We start from the raw sequence: 23,099 nt of genomic DNA, 5'->3' as shown, positions 1-23,099 counted from the left end.
TTATCGGCGAAAAAGTTTCTTCATGAAGGTAATAAAATACAACGGCATTTGCATAATGCCGATTCCCCCTTTTGTGTTTTAGATAACAATGTAATTGTGAAAATTGAGTCAAATTTTTTAAATATATTATATTCGATTTTTCACGATCTCTGTTGCCATTCCTCTTATATCTAGAACGTTGTAAAATATACGACTGTGAAACTCGATGAGATAAAACGTGAGATACTTATCTCATCTCCGTATCCTTTACGCATTGCCGCGGTCTCTCGCACGTCGAGTCGAAGTCGCGAGATCGCCCAGTGGCTCGATTCTTGAATTTATTCGAAAAAGGAATGTATGCGAAAATTCTACCCTCATAGAAAAGTTAAAGGTCGATTGGTTAAAACCCACGCGAAGAGCCAATCGACTAGCAACTTTTCTGTAAGAGCAGAGTTTTCGCATACGTTTCTCTCTCGAGTGAATTCAAGAATCAAGCCCCAGGATTCATGTCGCGCGACAATCGAGGATACTTGTCGAGCGAGCGTTTATCTCATTTCGCCGCCCCCCCCCCCCGATCACACCTTCGCTGCCTTTTAAATATCTCGCAATATTTACACGATCCGCGGTATAATTGTGGCTTGCTAAGCCGCGACATTGATACCAAGTGATGTCAAAGTTCACGCGAGGCGGCTCCCGTTAAACATATTCATCTTGTTAATTACGAGGTAAAGTGGGACGGTGAGCTCGACGCATCCTATCGGGAAAGGCGTTTTAGCCTGCCGATTCCCTGCCCTTACGAATGCAGGCTCTATATCTACTCGCGGAGCAAGACGCACGAGCTTCGTAGAAGCGACACAGCGACGGCAAAGACGGGGTAGGAGGAACGACGGAAAATCCAAATTGCCGCACAAAGCTCTCGCGCAATCAGGTTCCCGGTAATCCTCGCGCCTTCAAGTACTTCGGCACGATCGCGAAAGCCAATTATGTGGCTGACGTACGTACAGGTGCGGCTTTAAAGCGGCTAGACAACGGGGCGGATACGAGGGTACATAGGGTACATAGGCACGGAAAGTGCATTCCGACGGAGCGCGGAATTATTCGATTAGAGCTAATTCGAATTATGCTACAGCTCGTTATCAAAATTGCTAATTGTTAATTGGTACGCGCCGGTCTCGCACGCAGATATGATATGTATATATAATATTATACGTACGCGTCGGTGCGTCGCGAGACCCGTCGCGTCGCGCCGCAATATCCCGCGTGGCGGGATAAAAATTGCCGCGGTCTCTCGTACGCCGAGGTCGAAGTCGCGAGATCGCCCTGGATTCACGTCGCGCGACAATCGAGGATACTCGTTTCACGAGCGTTTATCTCATTTCGCCACCCCCGACCGCGCCTTCGCTATCTTTCAAATATCTCGCAATATTTTCTCCATCGGACCGCAGTCAAGATCGTCGAGGCGCAACGACTGCGTCTCACGAGAAAGTACCTTCGGCCAATTCTCATATCTCTCTCTCTATCTCTCTTCTCTCTACTTCGGCGTGAAGAAACAACAAGACACATGTCCTCGGCGGGATACATTCTCGTTTCCCGATCTCCCGCCTTCCAGCGCGCTTTCTGCGGCCGACTCTCGCCGCTGATAAATTGCGACCAGCGAGAGTGTGGAAATTGCATACGCCGTCGCAACGCGCGTCCCCAGTGTGCAGTAATCGCCTTGGACGTGCGCGCGACGTTCGTAGGCAAAGGAAAGGAGAAAGCGGAAAGAATAGGAGGGCAGGAGAAAGTACCCGTTACGGTACGAATGTCCAGACCCGGAAATCCTCTCAGGATGGGTCTCGTTAGTCCTGCGTGGCAGACTTACGGCACCCAGGACTCGTCCCGCCTCGGCTACTCATCATGGCTTCGGAACGAGATGTACTGGGGAGGCCGGGGGATGTTAGTTTCCTTCCTCTCAAATTACGCCCGTGGACCTCTTGCCAAGCGGAGTCCTCGAAAACACGTCCGGTCAAGTTGCACGTCTCGCGGAAAGTGGGAGAACGTTAAATTAATTGTCAAATCAACGTGACGGTCGATCAGTCCGAAGAACCGTGCGTAAGTTGCATCAAGGCCTGGTGCCTTGTGCCAAACTTTCCATTTAATTGCACGATGGTCAATAGCCAAGGATTTCTCGGCAAATTCTGCACGCAAATCTGGAATATGAATTACCGATAGAACGTAATTCCGCATCTTTTACCTGTGAAAGTTCATTTCCATATTTGCGTGCTGAAAATTCCCATTTGTCTTGGTTTCGTAATCAATCGTTTCGAAAGAAAATAGCCGAAAGCCGAGTATCACGCTGTCGTCTTGCTCGTCGAACACCATGTTCGCCGCTGGTTGTTCGGCCGAGCGGAAAATACATCGTCTCGATAATTCTCAGCTTCTCAGCATCCGCACGTCTCTTCGGTGCGTCTTCGGGAAAGCGAGGAAGAGAGAACAGTACACACAAGATGGCTGGCGGCGCACACGCATCCGGTGCGGGTAACAGGGGAATCCGGGAGCGAATTCGAGAAGGAGGAGCCGGCCTGCCGTCGGAGGTTTGATTTATATGTTAATCGCCAGACAGCAGTCGCTGCCGATGTCGGCAAGTACGACTTACCGCGGCACTCTTTCGCCCCCTCGTAACAATTCTCGAAATAATTCACGTATAAGTAGACACCGGCCATATCCAGAGGTAATATTGATAAATCGGGCAAAAGAAATTGACGTTTTAATTATCAATCGGTTTCCGAAGAGACCGTCGGGACGATTGACACTCGAGGCTAATGGCACATAAATGTATAATTTAAAAAAAGAAGAAGAAAAAAATATAACAGAAAGAGAAAATGTAACGAAACGTGTGTGTTATTAACACGCGTACCTTTTATTCTACAGAATATGCAAGAGATTAATTTTAAAAAAAGATTTTAAAAATATATTCTCTCAGGAATCTCCCGACAATTGAGAGTTCAAAGATTAAACTTCATCAGTTTTTGTACATATTTGCATCTAACGACCAAATCGACGAAACCGACGCCGATATTTATATCGTACTTGAATATGAAAATTTATACTATTTCGTTGGACAAACGATATGTATAAATAAGCGATTAATTAACAGACGATAGATCAAAATTCTCGGCCGAACCAAAGATAGATGGATATGAAAATGATACATTTCTGGCCCAATGAACCTGTGGAATTATTAGAATTTCATAACCGATATATTGAAAACCGCCACTGTCCGTATTCAAATTCCGAATGCCTAATTGAAATAGATATGAAGGATACATACATATAGAAGGGTGAGCTTTAATTGGAATCACGAATTTCCAATTAATTAGTCGTCGATCAATAATGCGCAAAATTTCAGTAATGAGAATTATCACAATGAACCAATCTTTTCGAATAGAATTTTCTTGTTCGGTCCTCGTTCGATTTGCATAAACGATAAGATTAGACCTAAAATACACACATATATAAACGCAAATATTAAATTTAATAATTAATTAAAACTCGTTACGGTATAATAATGTGTATTATTTAAAAAAAAATATGTATAACTTTATGTGCAATGGAATACTTTAATCAAAAGCGATGGCTATTATCAAAGAGAGTACAATTTTTATCTATTATCTTTATGGCCTACACACATTTCGTTTTAATAAGAAGTGTGAAAAAACAAAACTTCGTATACCGCGCGGTTTTATTTAGCAACATTTTATCTTTATCAAAGCACCTGCGCAAACATTTCTATACTGAATGGTCTAAGTGCACATTTAAATATTGTTATAATATCCGCATCATACCACTCGGATTTCTGAAATCGCGCGTCATAAAATGATTGATCAGAGGGAAAAAAACCCATAAAGTGAATAAGGTAATAATTATATAAATATGAGAAAGATATTATACAATTATACTTACACATCACGCGAAAAGTCCAATAAAATAGTGTCAAGAGAAATAGGAAATAAAATAAAAAATAAAGGAATATACACGTACGTGTGTGTGTGCGCGCGCGCGCGCACACACACGCATAGATACACCCACACAGAGTGTCTCTAATAATAGCACTTCCCAGGAATTGGTAGGGCAGATTAAATTGAGCAGAAAAATCGTCTACCATTTCAAGATTTTCTCAATAATCAATGAGAAATTAATTAACAAAGATCCGCGAGTCAGCGTGCATTCGCACGAAACAGTTGAGGATTTTTCTATTTGGTTTAACCCGCTCGACCTACCTACGTGAAACGATACGATGTTATTGGACACTCTACTCTATAACCAAGAGATACCTTATCGTCTGAATTATCACTATAGTCGTGAATACGAGTTTTTTTTTATGTCAATAATATTGCGATTTTATGAAGAGACTATTTCGTTATCTTTCTTCCTGCACGGCGTTCTTTTAACAATTATGTTGTACCGCGCGACGCTTGAATAAAATGCGTTTTGCGTCGACGTGAGATAAGAAGTTTTCGCCAGATGTGAGAAACATGACTGCAATATAAAAGCCAATGAGAAGACGCGACTTACTAGAGTACGTGCCTGTATGTTAGTGAGATGTCACGAAGCTTCATTTCCTATTTCCTACTTGCCGCAGGTATCAGTGAGTGCAAGAAACGTATAAACCTAATTTTATTTTAAAATAAAAACTTTACGGACCACGCGCACATACATATAATTTGCCAGCTTACGTGATAAATTTTATGTTTATATTAAAAAGAATTGCGCTTCATGCGCGGCGTAAACAACATGACTTATTTGACATTTAAAACTCCGCGATGAATAATAGAGCACGATAAAGTCAAATCAGTACAAGTTATAGCGGAACTTCTTTAGCCGTATTTTTTATTATCCAACGGCGAGAAAAGTTCAAGAAGCCATACTGTCGCGCGCAATAATGTCGACTGAATTTTCGCGTGATTTACGTATTCTGGGGTCAACTTTTTTTTTGCCGAGGCGCGACTCAAGACAAATTTTACCATCAGATTTAATATTGCAGCATCCTTCCTGGTGCGGCCGGCTTCCCCTCTTGACCCTCGGACCGCGAGGGGTACGGTAACTGACATACAGCAGCATCCTTATCAATTGAGCCTCCAGCGAGGTTTACGGCACATTTGCGGAGCCGTCATTATCAGTAATAAATGGGTTGTCACGGCGGCTCATTGCGTTGGGTATATACTTTTTCTTTTCCTCTTCTGTGGCTACATTATCGCATTATCTCGCTACAAGCCAAAACCCCCAGATCTTCATAAGACGTTCGTGCTAATTGCGTTTATCCTTATCTTTGAAACGTCCTCTAATTTAATACCCTTCATTAAGTGCCAAGTGTAATCGCGGCGTCATTATCAAGGTCGTATTTATCTTCTTCTTACACACCTCGGCGGATTATACAGATTTAGACGGGGGAAGATAAAATTGCAAAGTATATTCTCGCGTTTCCATAGCAATGCAATTTTTCAGCGGTATATCTGTTTTTCCGGCTATTTCCAATTCGAGTGTCTAATTATAGCCGATTAGTTAAAACTCAGAAACAGGAAAAACCTTTTTCGGGAAACTCCGCCATCCATTTTTGCGCTTTTATTCATAAGCTGAATATAACTCCCTAACTATTTGTAGCGGAGTAATTATTATTTAAAGCGCAAGTTTTGCCGCTTTAAGTTTCGCATCCCGGCGCAACTGGCGCGTTACAATGGACACAAGTTAGAAAATTGTAGCCACGTTTACGCGATTATCTGCCCCGCAAGTGTGGCTCGAGCGTCCTCCTCTCATAAACGTTCTGTCGATACTGTCATAGCCGCGGCTCATGTGCAAGCGTGTGTGCGCGTATCGTCGCGATATTTTCATATAACATACCAGCGCGTGCATTCCGTTCGCAGTTCGCCAGCGAGCGCTTACGGACTCCGCGCAGGAAGTAACGACAAATATGATGGGGGCGTCTATTATCCAGTTAAAAAGATCGTTCGACACCCAGCCTACAATTTCCTGACGATCGATTACGACATCGCCCTTCTCGAGGTAACGTCGAACTCGTATCTCTCCCTCCCCTCCCCCTCGTTTCGATCTTTCTGTATTTCCTCTCTCGTTAACGACCCGCGCCAGCTGACAATAACAATATCGCTAGCTCCCGCACGCTCTGGAAATTTTATTTCAGATCGACGGCGAAATCACATTTAACGATAGGGCGCAGCCAGTGAAGCTGCCGAAAAGGGAGCTCGAGGGTGGCGTTATGGTGAACGTTACCGGATGGGGCGCGGCGGAGGTGAGTGCGCGGGGAATAGACTCATTATCTGAACGTTGCGGGGAAACAAATGGGGCTAAATAGTAACGAATCTCCCCGGTCGCCCGGGCACGACTCGAAGATTTCGTGGTAGCGCTATTCCGTATCGGAAATCGAACCGCACATAGTATTCGACCGAAAAAAGAGGCGATATCCCCCCGTGTCCCATTTGCACTGATACTAAATTACGTTGCGGGTGTATCAAAGGTATTATATTACGGCGCCATTGTTAAATTACTTCGCCCGTGGCCACTTCCCTTTCCGATTCGGCGCTTAGCAAAACCGCAACTTTCGTAGCGTATCCTCCGCTAATTCCGCGACGCTGATATCTGATAATCGATATCGACACCGCTCTGCGGTTTGTAGGTGTCGGGTACTTTACGGAAAAGCGATTCGAGTGGGGTGATCATGGTACACTATGTGCCCCGCAATAATACGACGATGTTCTAACACGACCTGTTACGATAGGACCAACAGGACGCGTTGAGGTCTACGTCCGCGACGCTAGAGAACTTGGTCCAAGCATCGTGGACGCAGACCTTTAGAATTATTAATGTGGTGGATTATTTCTCAATCGATTCACGTTGTAGAAGTTGCGCTGCAGAGCTCACTTTCAATTTTAGATGGGTGGAAAACTGTCACCAGTGCTAATGAAAGTGTCGCTTCCGATCGTAAGCAGAAAAACGTGCCAAAACATATACAAACGCTTCCGCAGCATCACCGATCGAATGATCTGCGCGGGTTACATGCAGGGCGGCCAGGACGCGTGCGATGGCGATTCGGGCGGACCCCTTACGGCGGATGGCGTCCTTTATGGAATCGTATCCTGGGGATACCAATGCGCTGAACCGTTTCATCCCGGTGTTTACACCAATGTTGCGGATCTCCTCTGGTGGATAAAATGGATCAGCCATATTTAACCTTTGCCGATTACGAACGGTACAACGAATCGATAGATACCAAAGGAGACGAGTGACATTTACGTGAGACAGACGTAAGATCTTGACGCGCAAGATTGTGCCGTAATGCATTTTATGTATTATTACTGAATTAATGCAAACGAGATCGTGAGTTTCGGTGAGTTAGCGCAACAAATAATTTTAGAAAAACATAATAAACGATGCAAAATCGTGTATCCATTAATATTAAAAAGTAAATATATTTTTAAAAATAATATAATAAAAGAAATAAAGCGCTGATATCAGCAGTGAGTTATTATAAATACTCGCGCTACAATGTTTTAATTGGACGACACAAAAACAAAGATATTGTTAAAAATTACAATGTATATTTTTGTAGCTCTCCTCTTTTCCCTTCTCTCCCTCTCCCCCCCCCCTCTCTCTCTCTCTCTCTCTCTCTCTCTCTCTGTCCGTTTTCTCTATACGCTACAAGTTCAATTAGCTATCTGTAATTTAACATGGTTGTACTATTATTGGTCGATCGATAAGATATCACTCATGTTACGTTATTGTGTGTGTGTACCAATTAGTTCGACATTATCCCGGAATTGAATTAATGTGACAATCGAATTAATCGCGCGGCATTCTTTTATATTTCACGATAACACTTTGTCATAATTTCGAGTACCGATAACGCGGTATTAAAAGTCTATCTTCGACCAAAAAAAAAGAACACAGGTCTTCGTTCCGCGAACCGTTCTGTGACACAATCGCGTAAGAGTCGTCGCTCGTTGTAATCAGCGTGAAAGAAATGTTGAAAAGATTCATCGTCGCATTCTACGTACTTCTCGTGTACAGTGAGTCAAACGTTTACACATCTCTCCGCGCTTTTCACACCGAATTGTTTCATATAAATTGTGCTTACAGCTGTTAATACCGAAAAGCACGAATATGTGGTCATCGAGGATTATCCGTACCACGTGAGAGAAACTCATTTCTTTTCCCCCCCCCCCCCCCATACGCGATAGCTTGCAGTGTACCGTACGTTCCGCCGGCAAATAAAACTATACGCCATTCACATGTGGCTTTAATCGGTAGTCAGTACAGCACGGTGACTGTAAGCCGCTATTATTTTCGAATAAATCGGATTTCAGATAGAATTCGTTATCCCAATACAGGTATCGATCCAGATAGCCGGACGACATGTTTGCAGCGGCGCATTTATACACGAATCATGGATTATGACCGTGGCATCCTGTGTTTTCAGGTACGTTCTACTGCGAAATGCAACAAGGACGTGCCCCCCCCCCCTGGAAGCTACTTTGATTTTGTTGAAAGGGCTTTTATCAACGAATTTCAAGTTAACTTAGAAATAATAATCTTTCTCGGTTTTTTAACATGCACACGCACCTTGTGCAGCAAACTTAGTGAACGTTGCAACACAAAACAACGCAGGCGCCCCCGCTATTTACACGGCAACATTTTAATTTCAGTTACTTTTGCCTTAGCCGGTCTTGCCGTGTATACAATAAAAATACACTTTACACTTAAGGGGATGCTGGAGTGGTTTGATTTACCGACAGAGTCGCATACAGTTTTTGGGGGTTTGTAAATCTTACCTCAAGGAACGTAACCTCAATATGTCATATTATAGATACAAACCAAAATAATTATGTAGCATTTATGTACAAACTAATACCAGACCAGAGTGTAGAATGCATAGTAGAACATTTTCATATAAAAAACATTGAGGTTTGAAGTCTAATTCGTATCGCATTATGTATTACAAATATTGCAATACATAATGCGATACGAATTAGACTTCAAACCTCAATGTTTTTTACATGAAAATGTTCTACTATGCATTCTACACTCTGGTCTGGTATTAGTTTGTACATAAATGCAAATAATAAGATTTACAAACGCAAAAACGGTATCCGACTCTGTCGGTAAATCAAACCACTCCAGCATCCCCTTAACTTTTAAGAAAATTTAACGCTAAAGTACCGCTCTGTATATCAATCTATCGCATTCTGCAGCGCGGAGTCATCGACGGTATCCGTGCGCGTACGTTCCTCTTATATTGCCATGGATGGCGATGTATTAGGGGTAGACAATATTGTGGTGCATGAAAATTTTGACAAGTATGTATACGGCAACGATATAGCGTTGATAAAGGTACGTATCTCCATTCGCCGAACAAACGTCCCGCGCGCGCGCGTGTTTTATTGGTTTATCGCGTGCGCGCGTATGCAAAGTTGTCACATTTGTCAAACTCGTAGCTAAAGAGTCCCGAAGAGTTTGGAGAAAAGTTGCTTCCTATCGGGCTGCCGGAGAAGGGAAACGAAGAACTCCCGGACGAGACCGGTTGCGTTGTGACTGGCTGGAAACGAGCTCGGGTAAATATACCTCGGGTGACACGCGCAGCTTTAGTTTATTTGGGAATTTTCACAACCGTTTGCGCGAGAAAATCGTTTTTCATCGTTTCGACGGAGTGTCCAGGTGCCGCGACACTTGGGGAACGACGCGTAACTCCGTCGGTCGTTCTTCCGCCGTGAAACGCTTCCCTTGGAGTTGGTAGGAGTTGGCCCTCCGCTGGCAACTCCCGGGAACGAGATTTTTACAACGAGCATAGGCATTTTTACGGAAACTCGGATATGCAAACTTTCCGCGACTACCCGCCAACCGGTTGGCACCCGCGCGCGACGTTATTCAAAGTCACGTCGGTACCAAAAAAGCAAATCGTTACGAAACACTGTCGCAAAACGTTCGCGCGCGTTCGCAACCCCCTGGCCCGCCCCGACGGGGGGTCACAATAACGAGAAACGTGTCGTAAAAACGTGCGAGCCGTGCCAAATTTCCAGGGGACCAGCCCGAACGGAGCTCAGCTCGCGGCGGCCGCTGTGGCGATCGTAAATCAACGTACGTGCAAGGCGACGATGCCGTACTACAAGCCGCTGTCTAAGGATATGTTGTGCGCCGCTAACGTGACCCACCCGTCGGAAATGTGTCAGGTAAGATGAACATATAAGATGAAGGTGACGCGACACAACGGCGGGGTCTCGAGAAACGGGTGCGGTGATCCGTGGAGGGCTCGTGTGTACGCGGGAAACCCGCGACAAACCCTGGACGACACTCGAGAGAGCGTCGACGACACCGAGAAGAGGCGCGCCTCGACCCCGTCGTCGCACGTCACGACACTTGGCACGCGTGCACGGTGTATATGCATCATCTACGTGCCATTGAGCCCGCTGCGCGTTCTCGAGCGTCGAGCGCAGACTGGACTCGGTGAAGTGAGTTCGCGCGAGGTCTGCCAGAATTATCGCGGGATGTTCTTTTAATCGGGTATATACAGAGAATAAAAAGCTGATAATGTACGGTGAAATCAATAGCGTGTCGTCTAGCGTGCGTACGGCTGAAACCGATTGAGATTTTCAAGTAACCTCAAGCACCAATATCGATATGCGCGGAGTCCAAGCGCGGGTCCCGTAATGATCTCGACAAGAGCAACGAAATGTAGAAAATACGAGGTGCGTAAATTAAGAGCAGTCGATGATAGTCGAATTCCAATTGCGCCGCGGCCACGAGTGTACAATTACATCGATGGAGCCAATAGTCTTTCCGCAAGTACACGCGCGGCTGGTTCAGGTGTCGGATGCATCAGATCGGTGAACAATGCGGCACTTGACTCGAGAACGCAATTTCCACGCGACGTCGAAGCACTGCGAGCGAAATGCGAAGAGACTCGCGCCCGCGCTCGCGCGCGCTAGAAAAATTCCCGTTATTTCGCGACGTGACTATATCCGCGCGACCCATGTTCGAAGACCGCGAGGCAAGAGAGCACCTCGTACACGGATACAATATTTCTCTTAAACGAGCCGCGTATTATATTTGAAATATAAATTTACGCAACGATGGGCGCGGATTCGGTGAAGATTTTCTAAAGATTTGCGGGCAACTCACCCTCGAGGCTCGTTATAACTCGAAAATTATGAAACGACGAGCTCTCGAGAGATGATTGAGAGGTCGAGCACTGCTTTTAAAAGTGAATCGAACCTTTTAAAAGATGTATCGAGATATGTTTCGCGCGCCGAGCCCGTGCTTCAATCCGTTATCGAGCCCTCCGGCTGCTGGTAATTAGCGCGGGTGAGGCTACCAGCGATTACAACCATGATGATGATTTTCGTGATATTACTGTCTACAGGGTGATCTAGGCGCGCCTCTAGTATCGTCGCGGATGCTGATTGGCATTCTATCCTACGGATTAGGTTGCGAAACCATGGCACATCCAGGAGTCTATACTCGTATCAGCAGCTACTTACCTTGGATCTTTACAAACACCGGTATCTCTTACAAATGAGGCAGAGAGAGAGGGAGAGAGAGGGAATATGCACGTCAATTTTAATTAATTATATTTAACTTGTAACGCATCATGCTTTTCTTAAGTAAACCGAATTCTGCAAATTGCCAGATACTAACTTTAAAACCTGCCAGATCTCCGACGCTTAATCTCTGATAACGAAATATCTCCGGGCCGATTTTATCCTACCACAGCAGTTGCGAATTGAATTAAAACATTTCACGTTTTATACGTTCGTGATATTGTAAGCAGCGGATACGTCCGCGTCTCTCCCGGAGGACGAGAAAGTAGCCGTTCGAGTGCAAATAGACGACTACTGGAACTCAAACATTACGTGGTTTCGTCAATACTTGATGCATATTCATAAAGGTTTAATATAGCAACGGGCTAGCAATCAATTATTTCGACCTGCCGCGTACGTACTCGCTCGTTGATAAAGTCCATGAATACAGTATCTCGAGCATGCCATTTAATTTAAGCGCTAGTGGCGAACATCCCGTACTTCCGATTTCAAGTGCCATGTTTAAGCTTAATTATCATGTTTCAAAACCGAAACTTCCGACGTACGATACGCCGTCGCAGCTAGCCGTTAATTTACCACCGATATTTTATCGAGTGCCAATTAATGGAAGGGATTAAAAGTTTATATAAATTCATGCCAGCAGTTCGTTTCCGTCCCGCTGAGAGCTCGATTGTGCGGAATTAAGCAGCGACCGTTTAAAATCCTTTTAACGGCCATTAAAGAATTAACGACACATATTTTTAATCTACCTCCGTGCGATATTTATTAGGATAAAAAATCGATATGGAATTTATTACCCGGTAATAGTCTCTGGTTCCGTCTCTGATTCCGTTTCTGGTTCACACAATGACATATGAATATACACGATCGCCTATTTTTATTCCCGTAGACGAGTCCTATTTTTATTCTCGCAGGAAGGAATACAAATATCCCAATTTATTTATGACACGTGTAGTGTATTCTAAATATTAAATTATATCCGAGGGAAAAAACCGCTGACCAAAATCTTTTACACCAATGCCCCCTAATGCCCAGTGGGCATTACTTTATCTTATTATCTTATTTTATCTTTATAATGCGCCAGCAAGGCCTAATGTCCAAATTAATGCCCAAAAAATGCCCAGCAATGCCGCAAATCTGTACACCACAATGCCCTCAGCAGTTTCCCCCTCGGTTATATCTGATCGATTTACAATCATTTACTATTAATACAAAACTCAAAATGTTAATATTGACGCCTACATACTATTTTATATGAAAATTTGATCAAAATTACATTAATTAATATTAAGCAAGTAAATAATGATTAATTAGAAACGAAACTAAAATGACGCAATAAATTATTAAAATATATTTTTCTCAATACACGATCAATTATTTGTATGATCAAATTCCTCATCAGACACCACTGCTAAAGGTGACTCGAAGTGGAGCTTGAAACGATTTACGATTTATAAGTTTGTATTAAATTGTTAAATTAAACGTTACACAAAATTAATTCACGCATAGCTGTTTGATTTACTTTTCTTATTTACTTGTTAGTTAATGTATTGTTTATTTTTACTGGGCTGGAATGGGGGGAGTAATCTTCAAGATCTGGAGAAGAAAACGCTACAGGTCTAGCCGCTGATGCTGCTCACGATGTTGTGAGCTAATCCAAGATAGCGAGACCGAAAATGCTACGGGTCTGGTCGCTGGCGCTAGTCAGCTAATCCGAGGTAGCACAAAAAAAAAGAAATTCGAAACGGTAAAAGGTAGAAGTGAAGGAAGAAGATGACGAATGAATAACGTATTTCCAGGGCATTTTTCCTAGACGATCGCTGCGTACTAATGGATTGCTAAGTCCATCCTAAAAATAAACGTAAACGTTTATTAATACGAGATTTAGAACAATCTCCCTCTATTTATATAGTAATTAATCGACCTTTTATCAACGGCGGAAAATATTTCTTGAAAGGATACGACTGCAGTCTCGAGTCCTTTATAATACTTGCAGTATGCAAGTGTAAAAATCGATAGAAGTCATCGCGATATATTACTGTTCCTTCCGTTATCCCGCGCGGAGAAAAATATTGCTATCGGATAGCTCGCCAATTTTCGATCGCACAATTTGATATTTAAAACTGCCGGCACAATGATATGAGAATAAAATCACGACGAGCTTTTCACCTGCAAAGATTAAAAGTTTTTCATGAACAGATTCCTATGTAACATCTCCTCCCCCACCCCCTCTCTCTCTCTCTCTTTCTCTTCCACCATTCTTTCCGTTGTCTCGAAGCGAGCTCTCTAACAAAAACGAGACAACAGGAGGAAAAACGAAGGCTTCTTTCTCTTGTCCCTACGCTTGTTTGTCCTCCATCCCACCTCATTATTCGGCATTTATTATTTGTATCTCAGTGAATGAAAATTTATTTTATACCTTTCTCTCGAATTCTGCGCAGACCATGTTTGGGATGATTTTAAGTAACTCGAATTATCTCATTCTGAATGAAGGCTATTTGTATCTTTCATAAGTGCATGGCCCAGGCTCGAATCTCTATTCAATCAAGTGTCTCAAGCTGTGTGATTACTAACAATTACCTCCGGCAACGGAATTGGTTGTCTTTTTGGACGGGAAATGGGCAATTCGTTCAATTATCATAATGTCATAATGTCAAAATGTATCAGAATACGTGTTGACGCAATAAAATGTGGCAAAAGAACTGACCGTAAAATATTTGAAACGCTTGAAGGATTCGTTTCTGATTTAGCTACTGAATATTTTTAGTATCTGAAAAGGTATAAATATCGAAAAGTCGCCCTATCTGTTCACGTTTTCCATAGACAGACATATTATTTACTCTTAAATCTAACTTAAAACAAACAAAATATCACCATATTGTTTAACGACTACCGAAGCTTGTGTGATTCCGAGCGTAACATTTAATTGCGCAAAAATTCAGCGAGCGGATTATCGAAATGCAAAAAACGATTCCGATTTTCAGGATCATTGAGTATTGCGTAATATTGAAAAATATTGTCGTGAGGTGAAAACGCGCGCGGCTAACGAATTATTACCTCAATTCGACAACAAAATTCTCCACGCGATACAATCAAGTTACGCGAATTATCTCAATATTGCAAATACCAGCTTTAACAAAAAAAACTTTTTAATGCGTTCAAATTTATGGTATCCAATAATTTGTTTAATTTTCAGATTTATATTTATCCTAGTGTTTACCGGCCCACAATTACCAATAAACAATATAAATAAAAGTATGCCGCGGCAAGCGATCATTTCGTGCCGCTACGAGCCTATAATTCATAACGCAAAAGTTACTCTCGTTATGAGTTTTTGCAACAGCGCGATATTTATATGCGCGCGTTACTGGAGCACGATAGAGATGTCCCGTACGAATCGCAGTCCAATCGGCGACAGTTACGCCGTTCTAACTGAATCTCTCTGTACTGCCATTGTCGCGATTTCCATTGCGGCACAGTCTAGAAATCCCTTTGTTCGGATTTGGATTCATCAACTGTCGCCTATTCGATATACTTACGTGATACGGGTGCTGGACAATGCTTTTCACTTCCTCGCCAGTAGCGCGGTTCTTTGATTGATCGGTCCCTAGCCAATATTCGAATTAACGCTTCAATACGATTATAAACTACTAACTAGCGTACGCGAATTTAGCTTTGACACGGGACAAGAGCCGAGAACGATCTTACATGCCTGAATGGATCGTTAGAATTCACGGTCTGCGTGAATGTTCATAAATGCAGACGTGCTTTGTTATGTCGCGGCAATTAACGTTACATGTAACAACCTGTAATACGTTACATGTTGGAAAAAAAACGAAGCAGTATAATCATTTGTCGTTTATTATGAACAATATTTATCTAATCGCGACGCTAATATCAAATTTATATACAAATTTTTCACACAAACTATGCTGCCCATATGTTTGTCTCTCGCTCTTGGTTTATCTCGTAGAAAAATTTTTAAGAACAGCTTTTATTTATGTAACATTATGGCGTTCCATTTAATAGTTTTAATGTTAATTGCCCGAAGAGGCAGCATTAATTTTTACACCCGAATTGTTCTCTTTGATATTTTCGTTCATTATTTACCAGACCGTTATAAAATATTTACGTATTATTACGTACTTGTGCGATAGATCGTTTTGTAGAATAAAAACAAAGGCGCAAGTTGCGCATCGCGGAAATTTCATCGCTGAAACTTTTTCTCGTACACGCGTTTCTTTATTCCGACATCCGGATTAATTGATGCCACTATCAATTTTTCCGAGCGTGAGAGAAATTTCCGATCATCCAGCTTCCGAGAATCCGACCTAGATACCGCTCGCTTGTTGTCGCAATCGTCCGTTACGACCAATCGTTCCGGAACAAAATGCCGAAGACGAACGTTGAAACTGGAGCTTACCAGGTTTTGTTCCACGTCCACGAGATGATCCGGAACGAGCCGGTCGGGGAAATAATTAAACGGCTTCGCGAGGCAAGTAATTAAACGTAATCATTACGAGGAAACGCTCGGGCCCAAGAACGAGTATTCTTTTCAGGAAAGCCGGGTCTTTTCGAGCGAGAGAGTGCAGGGAAGCAGGGTAAACGCGCACTTCGCCACGACCGAGGAAGCCGTCGTGATGCGCGCGAGTTTATTCAACCGGTAAACTTGCCGGGACTCGGATATGGCGCGCCGGCAGGATTAGCAACGTTCCGCGGCACGTATAATTCATCGTTATCAGAAACTCCGGATATATTCGCGCGCCCGAAATAACGCGGGCAGAACGGGGGACCGCGTATCGCCCGCAGACAACAAGGTCTGATCGCTCAACCGCGGTAACATCGATCGCTTATACCGGCCATGACGCCGCGCATTAGCATGCCACGTCTGGCGCGATTCTTAACGGCCAGAAGCGGACAGCGCGAACGGCGCTGCGCCTGGGTTTCGGGCTTTTCACGGCACGGGAAGCGACGATCATTCCGACGTCACGTACAACAACAATGCTCTTTACGGCGACACCCGGTACGTAGATAGGTAGAGCGGACGCGGGTATCGGGGGCTGTTTGTGCTACCCTTTACGAGTCAGCCACCTGTGCTGAGGCTGCAAAACCGTTTATTCAATGCCACCGCGGTGGCGGCTGCGAAACCCGGAGCAGCGTTCCGAGGTCGACGCTGAAATTAATAATCCCGCGTGACGAACGATTACGTCGGGGCGAGTGTAAAGGGCAGCAAGATAATATTTATTGCATTGCGCAAAATTACACGTCGCCGCCTTGGAACTGATTACACTTGTTTTCGCGCCGAGACGACACAATACCCTCCCGAGACACCCCGGTGATTATACGCGGTTGTAAATAGTTACGAGTCCAGTCCGAATCTCGATTAGATCGTAGCCCAAGTTGTTGCTGCCGATCGACCCTGGTTTTCGATTCGGTGCCTTCACCTTGAAACGCGAGACCTGGACTGGATTCTCTCGGTGTTTGTTACCTCGAAATCCGTGGCCCGTCGAGACACCCTAAGTTCTACATCCCGTTATCGATGCGCGATAACAAAAAGGGACCTCGTAGCTGCTGTTGCATATTCGATTCGCGAAAGTAAGCAAATATTCTCTCGCAATAACCAATCATTTGTTGTTACAACAAAACTTGGTTTTGTTGAAAACTCTCGCAAGGTAAATTTGCTCATAGAAATGCGAATTTGTTGCTAGTAAAGTAAATTTGATTTGCCGCTAACGCGAAATAAAGTTTCCTCCTAATTGATATATCACGCTGTTGCGGCAAAACAATTTATTACTGCGGCGAAATCGGGTGTAAATTATTTTTAAGCAATAGCATTTGATAATTAATATACAAGATATATTCTTAATAATTCATTTTTCTACCTGTGATAACTGGCGACATTCGCTGCAGCATAGAATATATCCTGACAACGAACCTTTCTCCCCCGTATACGCGCCAACGATAAATCAACAAAGTATTATAGTAATAAAAAATTGCGATTATCATTGCGAACCTTAAAACATATACGTCTACGGACTACAAATTCGTAGCGAACTATCTGAAAATAAATTAACCGATTTAAAAATAGGAGTTGAAAGCGATTTGCTTGTACAAGTTCAAATTTCGAAATGCGAATAAACGCACGGAAATAATGTCTACGTTTATTCGCGGAAAGGGAAACGCGAAACAATTGAAAATTCATGGAAATTTCGTAGGTCTCAGTTTCTTTTTTGTTTCAGAATTACGTCATTATTATTGCCAAAATTCCCCTGCAAAATTTTGGCCCCTCCCTTCGCTGTGCAGTTCGCGGATAGTATTTTTTTTCGTAATACCGTCTAGTTTTGATGCGGTTAAACAGAAACAAATATTTTTTTAACGGTACGCTGCCTCTCTCCCCTATCTCGAAAAACGTTCAGACGAGAGGGGAAAAATTAATTCTGCTACACGTTCGCCTGCTCGGTTATCCACTGCCGTATGGCGGATACTCGCGTATACACTCCTGGATATCCACTCGTACACTTATCGCCCCAGGACACGATCCCAATTTGGACACTGTTGTGCACGAGCGCACCGCCGGAATCTCCCTGCGTCATGAACAAATGAACCTTTTTCACTTTCGTACAGCAGCAATCAATTCCCGAAAAGTAGCGTGGACCCGAAACGGAACGTAATTATTCTAATGCAACGAACCTTCCGAGGACGTTATGTTCTTTGCGTTAAAGACGTTAAAGCGCCTAGCGTTGTTAAGGAATAAACAAAGAGTGCACATACAACGGTATGAAAAGAAATTATATACGTATATGTTTTGTAATGTAACAATTTAAAGCAATATAAATAATTAAATAATCTGTAATAGAGCAATCTTGATTGCTGGAAATCTCTCGGGAAGACGCGAAAAGAATTCAATGCATTCCGTTTCACGTCCACGTGATAAAAAATGCGAAAAAATGCTCTAATCGAAGAGTTACGAAATACCAATTATAAAGCTGTCGATAAACGAAAAAAACAACGACATGTATACATAGACCGAGCAGATTCCGATCTGCAGAGTAAAGCCGAAAGTTCGAGAGATAAAATACTATCACTGCCAATGAGAAGGCTGGGTAATAAGCTAGAGTGAGACAGCAGACACAAATCAGCTGTCTCTGTCTCCAACTTCCGGCTTCACGCGCACCACAGCAAAAGCATAGGATCGCTTGGTCTATATGTCGTTGCGAAAAAAAAAACCATAGACGTAATATATCTAGACCGAACGGTTGCCTTTAATTTGAGCAGTGGACGGTAGAGGTGCACGTATAAAGGGACAAACTCTGTTTTGTGCTAGAGACCCTGTGATCAGAGACTGGCCATATTGTAACGATCGTAGAAGAGTGAGATAGCCTACGATTCTCTCTCACTCGCAGGAATTTGACGGACTCTCATGACCAGTCTCTGATTACAGGGTCTCTATTTTGTGCTATTTTCTTCTCTCTCGTTCGCACGCGACCGAGAGAGAACGAAGCAGCGCGAAACGGAGTTTGTCCTTTTCAACGTGAACCTCTACCCCCCACTGCCCAATGGTCTAGATATATTATGTCTATGGAAGAGACCATTGAGCGGGCCATTGATTGCAAACGTACCTCGCAAGTGTCCCTATCACGGGTAAGATCACCGGCGCAGATCATGTTGGCGGTCACCGGTTTCGGAGCGAAGATCTTCTGGCACGTCGCCTGGTCAACGACCGGTACTACCAAGCTCTGTAGTTGTTTCGAAGGCGGGCCGTTCGGCTGAAATTCGCAGCACACATTATATATGTTGACTACCGAACGTTTACAAACGTCCGCCTATCCGGAGATCCCGTCAACATTTGTCGCGACGATCAACCGGAGCTACGTCAAGCGCTCGGCAAACGAATCTTAACGTTTGCACGCCGTTGCGCAACCTCGTCGAACATCGCTCTCGTCAACTAAGCATCTTAGCGGCGACAAATCTTGACACTGACACGAACGCATGCACGAGAATCAAAACGGCTAGACAGACTCACCGATGTCCTGCCCCATCCTACAACAGTTGCCTTGCTACCAGCTTTAACGTTTGATCCTGACAGCGCAAGAATGATAATTTTTATCCTTGCTCCCAACGATAAAGGTTTAGGCAACTAAGAAAGAACTTTTTTTAAGCATCTATCATTAGAACAAACGTACGGAATAAGTCGCTACTAGCTACGTACTCTAATTAAAGCCACGTCGTAGTCGAGGGTATTCTTGTCGAACTTGTTGTGAATAATGACCGAGGCAATCTGCGGGATCAGAACGCCGTTTTGGTTGTAATAAGTGCTGCCAACGCGCAGCCTGAGGAACTGCAGCTTCGTGCTGAAACAGCAATAATACTCACAATTAATCTGACGATTTCTATGAGAATTGCGCAAGGCGCTCCGCCTAATCTCAGCTAGGAGATAACAGACCGATCAAGAACAATGAAATTCACGCGTACCCGTAGACGCAATGTGCCCCTGTCAAAATCCATTCGTTGCTAATTATGGAGCCCCCGCATATGAATTCTCCTTTATAATGAATAGAGACCTGTCGAAAAAATATTTTTTTTTGTATAATAATCTGCATGGGCACCGATAGTAGATTGTGATAATTTCACGCAGCTACTCGGGCGTACGATCGTACGACAATGAAAAGGTATTTCAAGCTGACCTGATACGGATGCCTGTCGATGGTTGTAGGCGTACCTCCGATTATTTTAGGGAATCTGGGCGAAACTTGATGGATATCCAAGTCTGAGGCGACAGCCGTCAACGCCAAACAGAGTATAATCAGCATGACTGCGGTCGTGGACGACTTCATGGTTACTGACATTGCTCGAGAATGGGCCTTCCTTAACGATGAATCCCGATAAGACAACCGGCGATATCAAGGTGCGATATAAATCGATATTTTTAGAAAGAATTCACCACGCACTGCGAATTCGAAAATTATTGCGTTATCTTCTCCATTATCTTACGTAGAGAAACAAATAAATTATTTGTAGCCACAAATAAATCATTTTGCAGAGCTGAAACAATACAATTGCAAGTAAACTTGAGAGAGTTGAAACGGAGCTTCAAACTAACGGTGTTACATGCTTCATAAGGATCTTTCAAATTGAAACAATTGCTGTACAGATCAAAGAGCTCTTCTAAATTAGGTTCGCATTTTAAAGCTTTTAACGTTACATCGATATTTTCAGCACAATCAATCTTTTTTTTTCTCTGTTTTTCTACGCCATACAATTTCATAGTGCAGCAGAAAATAATTCAACTTTTCCTATTGTTTTTATATACGCACGATATATATCTCAATATGAAATAAAAATACATTCATAGAGCAATTTATTGATAGCGAAAAATAAAATGTGATTTTTAAAACTGCATTTGCGCAAAACTAATACTCGCCGGAATTATTCCCATAAACTCGAAACGCTCTGTAATGTTCAAATAAATAGTCCGCGTAAGATCAATACGGTGATATTAATTGTTTAAACATATAATTGTGTATTAACATAATGTTTAAATAACGTATAAATCGAATTAAGATTCACATAATGTTCCCGATGAGCTCGCAATGTGATTTTAAGCGAGCGGAATTAATCATAATTTTAGAATCCACAAAACAAAGTGCAAAATGTGCGCTAATACGCGTTCGACAAAATTCGATTAAAGCAAGAAGAAAAATTATATTCTGTGTACAGTTTAAATACATTTAGTTTCAGTTAGCCGTCATCGACGCTGTCGTTTCAGTTGGTGCACTGAGAAAAAAGTCTTTCACAATTTATTTATGGCATATAATGTTTATTTCACTGACATAAACATTATTTGTGGCATATAATGTTTATTTCAGTGAAATAAATATTATATGCCACAAATAAATTTTCAAAGACTTTTTTCTCAGTGTGTTACGTCTGAATTACAAAATTGTGGGAATGTAACTAATATAAATTAAGGGGATTGAGTTATAAAAAACAGTTATTATAAGAAACGAATGTCGCTTAAAATGTCAAATAACGATCTCGCCTGGTGGTGGATGTCGAGGGACTGCGCTCGCAGTGCAGTACGTAAGAGAAACGCCGAATACTTCGTAAGGTATTAGGGAAGGAATTTCTTACTCCGTGCACTGTTAACAGATTATACAAGATGTTGAAATATAAAAGAATAAGAAGCGTTAGAGACAAATACATACCGCAAGCGAGTCCAGGATGGTGTGGAACTTATGGAAAGCTCATATTCCGTGCGCGAGGAGATTTTCCAAGCTGTAAGCGCAATTGTCTGCGGAATAATGACCGGTAGGTCAGTAAGACAAGCAAATCGTGGTTGTTGTTACACGAGTATTGACGAGCATGTAAATAAAGTTGTTGAGATATAAATGGAAAAGTAATAACGACCTACGCTGAGTTAACAGACTTGATTTTGTTCAAAAGCGGGGGATACGAGTCTCCCAAAAACGCCGTATCCGTTTGTAAATTAACTCCGTTTACTTGCACATTGACGTACAACATTTCGGCGATTATGCGTCTCGTATAGAACGGTTCTCTATCTATGGTGATTGCGTTACCAAAATCAAACTCGTGATTGCCTTGCGAGCTATGCGCTTGTATTACCGATAGATTACACGGGATTCGCTCTTTCGTGTTCTTTTATACGCGTGGACAATAGTCTGAGGCGTTACAATCCTTACAGTTTCTTACGTGAAGACATAATCTGACGTTGCGTCTTCTTCACATGAAGAAAATCTTCATGTGTGAAGAATAACATGAATAGATATAAATTAAAACCAAATAACGCGCGCAATGCTATTTCTAATAAATTAAATAATTGGATAATTTGCCCACAATAAATGAAAATTTTCAATTTAGAAATATACATTTGTATACGTCGACTACTGAAGTAAAATCTTTAATCTTAGTGATTAGAATTTAAGTAACAACGATTTTTGTTCCGATACATTTTCTCGATTGAACAGAGTTAATCGTTAATTTCGTTAATTAAGGTTTTCTTCGTGTGAAGAAGACGCAACGTCAGATTACGTCTTCGTGTAAGAAACCGTAAGGATTGTAACGCCTCAGGCTATTGTCCACGCGTATAAAGGAACACGAAAGAGCGAATCCCGGTAATCCGTCGGTAATCAATACCGATAAGTCCGCGTAGCGATACGCAAAATGTAGTAACAGCCGCTGTACAAAGTAATTTGAAATATTAGGTACAGAATTTTTAATTTCGCGGGTGAGCGCGTCATCGTACGACGTCACGCGGGCCAATGTTTGCCCGGAGGTTAGGTTCGCTCTCTCACTCGCTCGCCGAACGTCGAGCCGGCAAGCAGTGGCGAGAGTCGCTCCTCGTATTACTTTCGCGTTATCAACTTCCAAAACGCGATCGCAGACGAGTGCAGGGATAGAACACTATTAATTGGCACACGTCTATCAGTAACAAGTAATATTTGAGATTCTTTTTCACAGTAAAGCATGCTACTTCCGCGTGCGCGCTCTCTTTTTACATTTACTTCAATTAAATAGTCG

At 42.8% G+C, this 23,099-nt stretch overlaps 3 protein-coding genes across 4 annotated transcripts; 2 read left to right on the top strand and 1 right to left on the bottom strand.

The window, feature by feature from the left end:
• Window positions 1-4,512: 4,512 nt before the first annotated feature.
• On the top strand, window positions 4,513-7,561 carry LOC105559827 (trypsin-1-like). Of its 2 annotated transcripts, none has more exons than XM_012008429.1 (5): window positions 4,513-4,600; window positions 5,003-5,174; window positions 5,880-6,018; window positions 6,155-6,262; window positions 6,904-7,561. In XM_012008429.1, the coding sequence occupies exons 1-5, from the start codon at window positions 4,561-4,563 to the stop codon at window positions 7,198-7,200; spliced, it is 756 nt and encodes a 251-aa protein (XP_011863819.1). In that variant the 5' UTR covers window positions 4,513-4,560; the 3' UTR covers window positions 7,201-7,561. The 2 variants fall into 2 exon arrangements, with proteins under 2 accessions (XP_011863819.1, XP_011863817.1); XM_012008427.1 differs by having other exon boundaries at window positions 4,513-4,606.
• A 429-nt stretch (window positions 7,562-7,990) lies between these two features.
• On the top strand, window positions 7,991-11,743 carry LOC105559836 (trypsin-1-like). The gene is made up of 7 exons (XM_012008442.1): window positions 7,991-8,036; window positions 8,107-8,159; window positions 8,358-8,446; window positions 9,219-9,357; window positions 9,462-9,578; window positions 10,044-10,193; window positions 11,384-11,743. Exons 1-7 carry the CDS (start codon window positions 7,991-7,993, stop codon window positions 11,537-11,539), a joined length of 750 nt encoding a protein of 249 aa, XP_011863832.1. The 3' UTR covers window positions 11,540-11,743.
• Window positions 11,744-17,319: 5,576 nt separating this feature from the next.
• On the bottom strand, window positions 17,320-20,551 carry LOC105559826 (trypsin-7-like). The gene is made up of 6 exons (XM_012008426.1): window positions 20,246-20,551; window positions 20,034-20,122; window positions 19,771-19,912; window positions 19,585-19,698; window positions 19,181-19,327; window positions 17,320-18,145 (listed from the first exon to the last, which is right to left on the bottom strand). The coding sequence occupies exons 1-6, from the start codon at window positions 20,405-20,407 to the stop codon at window positions 18,002-18,004; spliced, it is 798 nt and encodes a 265-aa protein (XP_011863816.1). The 5' UTR covers window positions 20,408-20,551; the 3' UTR covers window positions 17,320-18,001.
• Between the last annotated feature and the right edge of the window lie 2,548 nt (window positions 20,552-23,099).

This window comes from Vollenhovia emeryi, unplaced genomic scaffold (assembly GCF_000949405.1).
Source record: "Vollenhovia emeryi isolate VEMERY1.0 unplaced genomic scaffold, V.emery_V1.0 DF939252.1, whole genome shotgun sequence".
Lineage (NCBI taxonomy): Eukaryota > Metazoa > Arthropoda > Insecta > Hymenoptera > Formicidae > Vollenhovia > Vollenhovia emeryi.
The sequence above is the reverse complement of the archived record's forward strand: the minus strand, read 5'-3'. Positions and strand labels throughout refer to the sequence as shown.

Excerpts from the sequence above, each read along its gene's own strand:
- LOC105559827 (XM_012008427.1), top strand. The coding sequence starts at position 4,561 with ATGTCACGAAGCTTCATTTCCTATTTCCTACTTGCCGCAGGTATCA. Across the intron at positions 4,607-5,002 it reads CCTACTTGCCGCAGGTATCA|CATCCTTCCTGGTGCGGCCG; the intron begins GTGAGTGCAAGA and ends TTAATATTGCAG. Across the intron at positions 6,263-6,903 it reads CCGGATGGGGCGCGGCGGAG|ATGGGTGGAAAACTGTCACC; the intron begins GTGAGTGCGCGG and ends TTTCAATTTTAG.
- LOC105559836 (XM_012008442.1), top strand. The coding sequence starts at position 7,991 with ATGTTGAAAAGATTCATCGTCGCATTCTACGTACTTCTCGTGTACA. Across the intron at positions 8,037-8,106 it reads CTACGTACTTCTCGTGTACA|CTGTTAATACCGAAAAGCAC; the intron begins GTGAGTCAAACG and ends TTGTGCTTACAG. Across the intron at positions 8,160-8,357 it reads TCGAGGATTATCCGTACCAC|GTATCGATCCAGATAGCCGG; the intron begins GTGAGAGAAACT and ends ATCCCAATACAG.
- LOC105559826 (XM_012008426.1), bottom strand. The coding sequence starts at position 20,407 with ATGTCAGTAACCATGAAGTCGTCCACGACCGCAGTCATGCTGATTATA. Across the intron at positions 19,913-20,033 it reads GGGGCACATTGCGTCTACGG|CACGAAGCTGCAGTTCCTCA; the intron begins GTACGCGTGAAT and ends TTGCTGTTTCAG. Across the intron at positions 19,699-19,770 it reads ACGACGTGGCTTTAATTAGA|TTGCCTAAACCTTTATCGTT; the intron begins GTACGTAGCTAG and ends GTTCTTTCTTAG.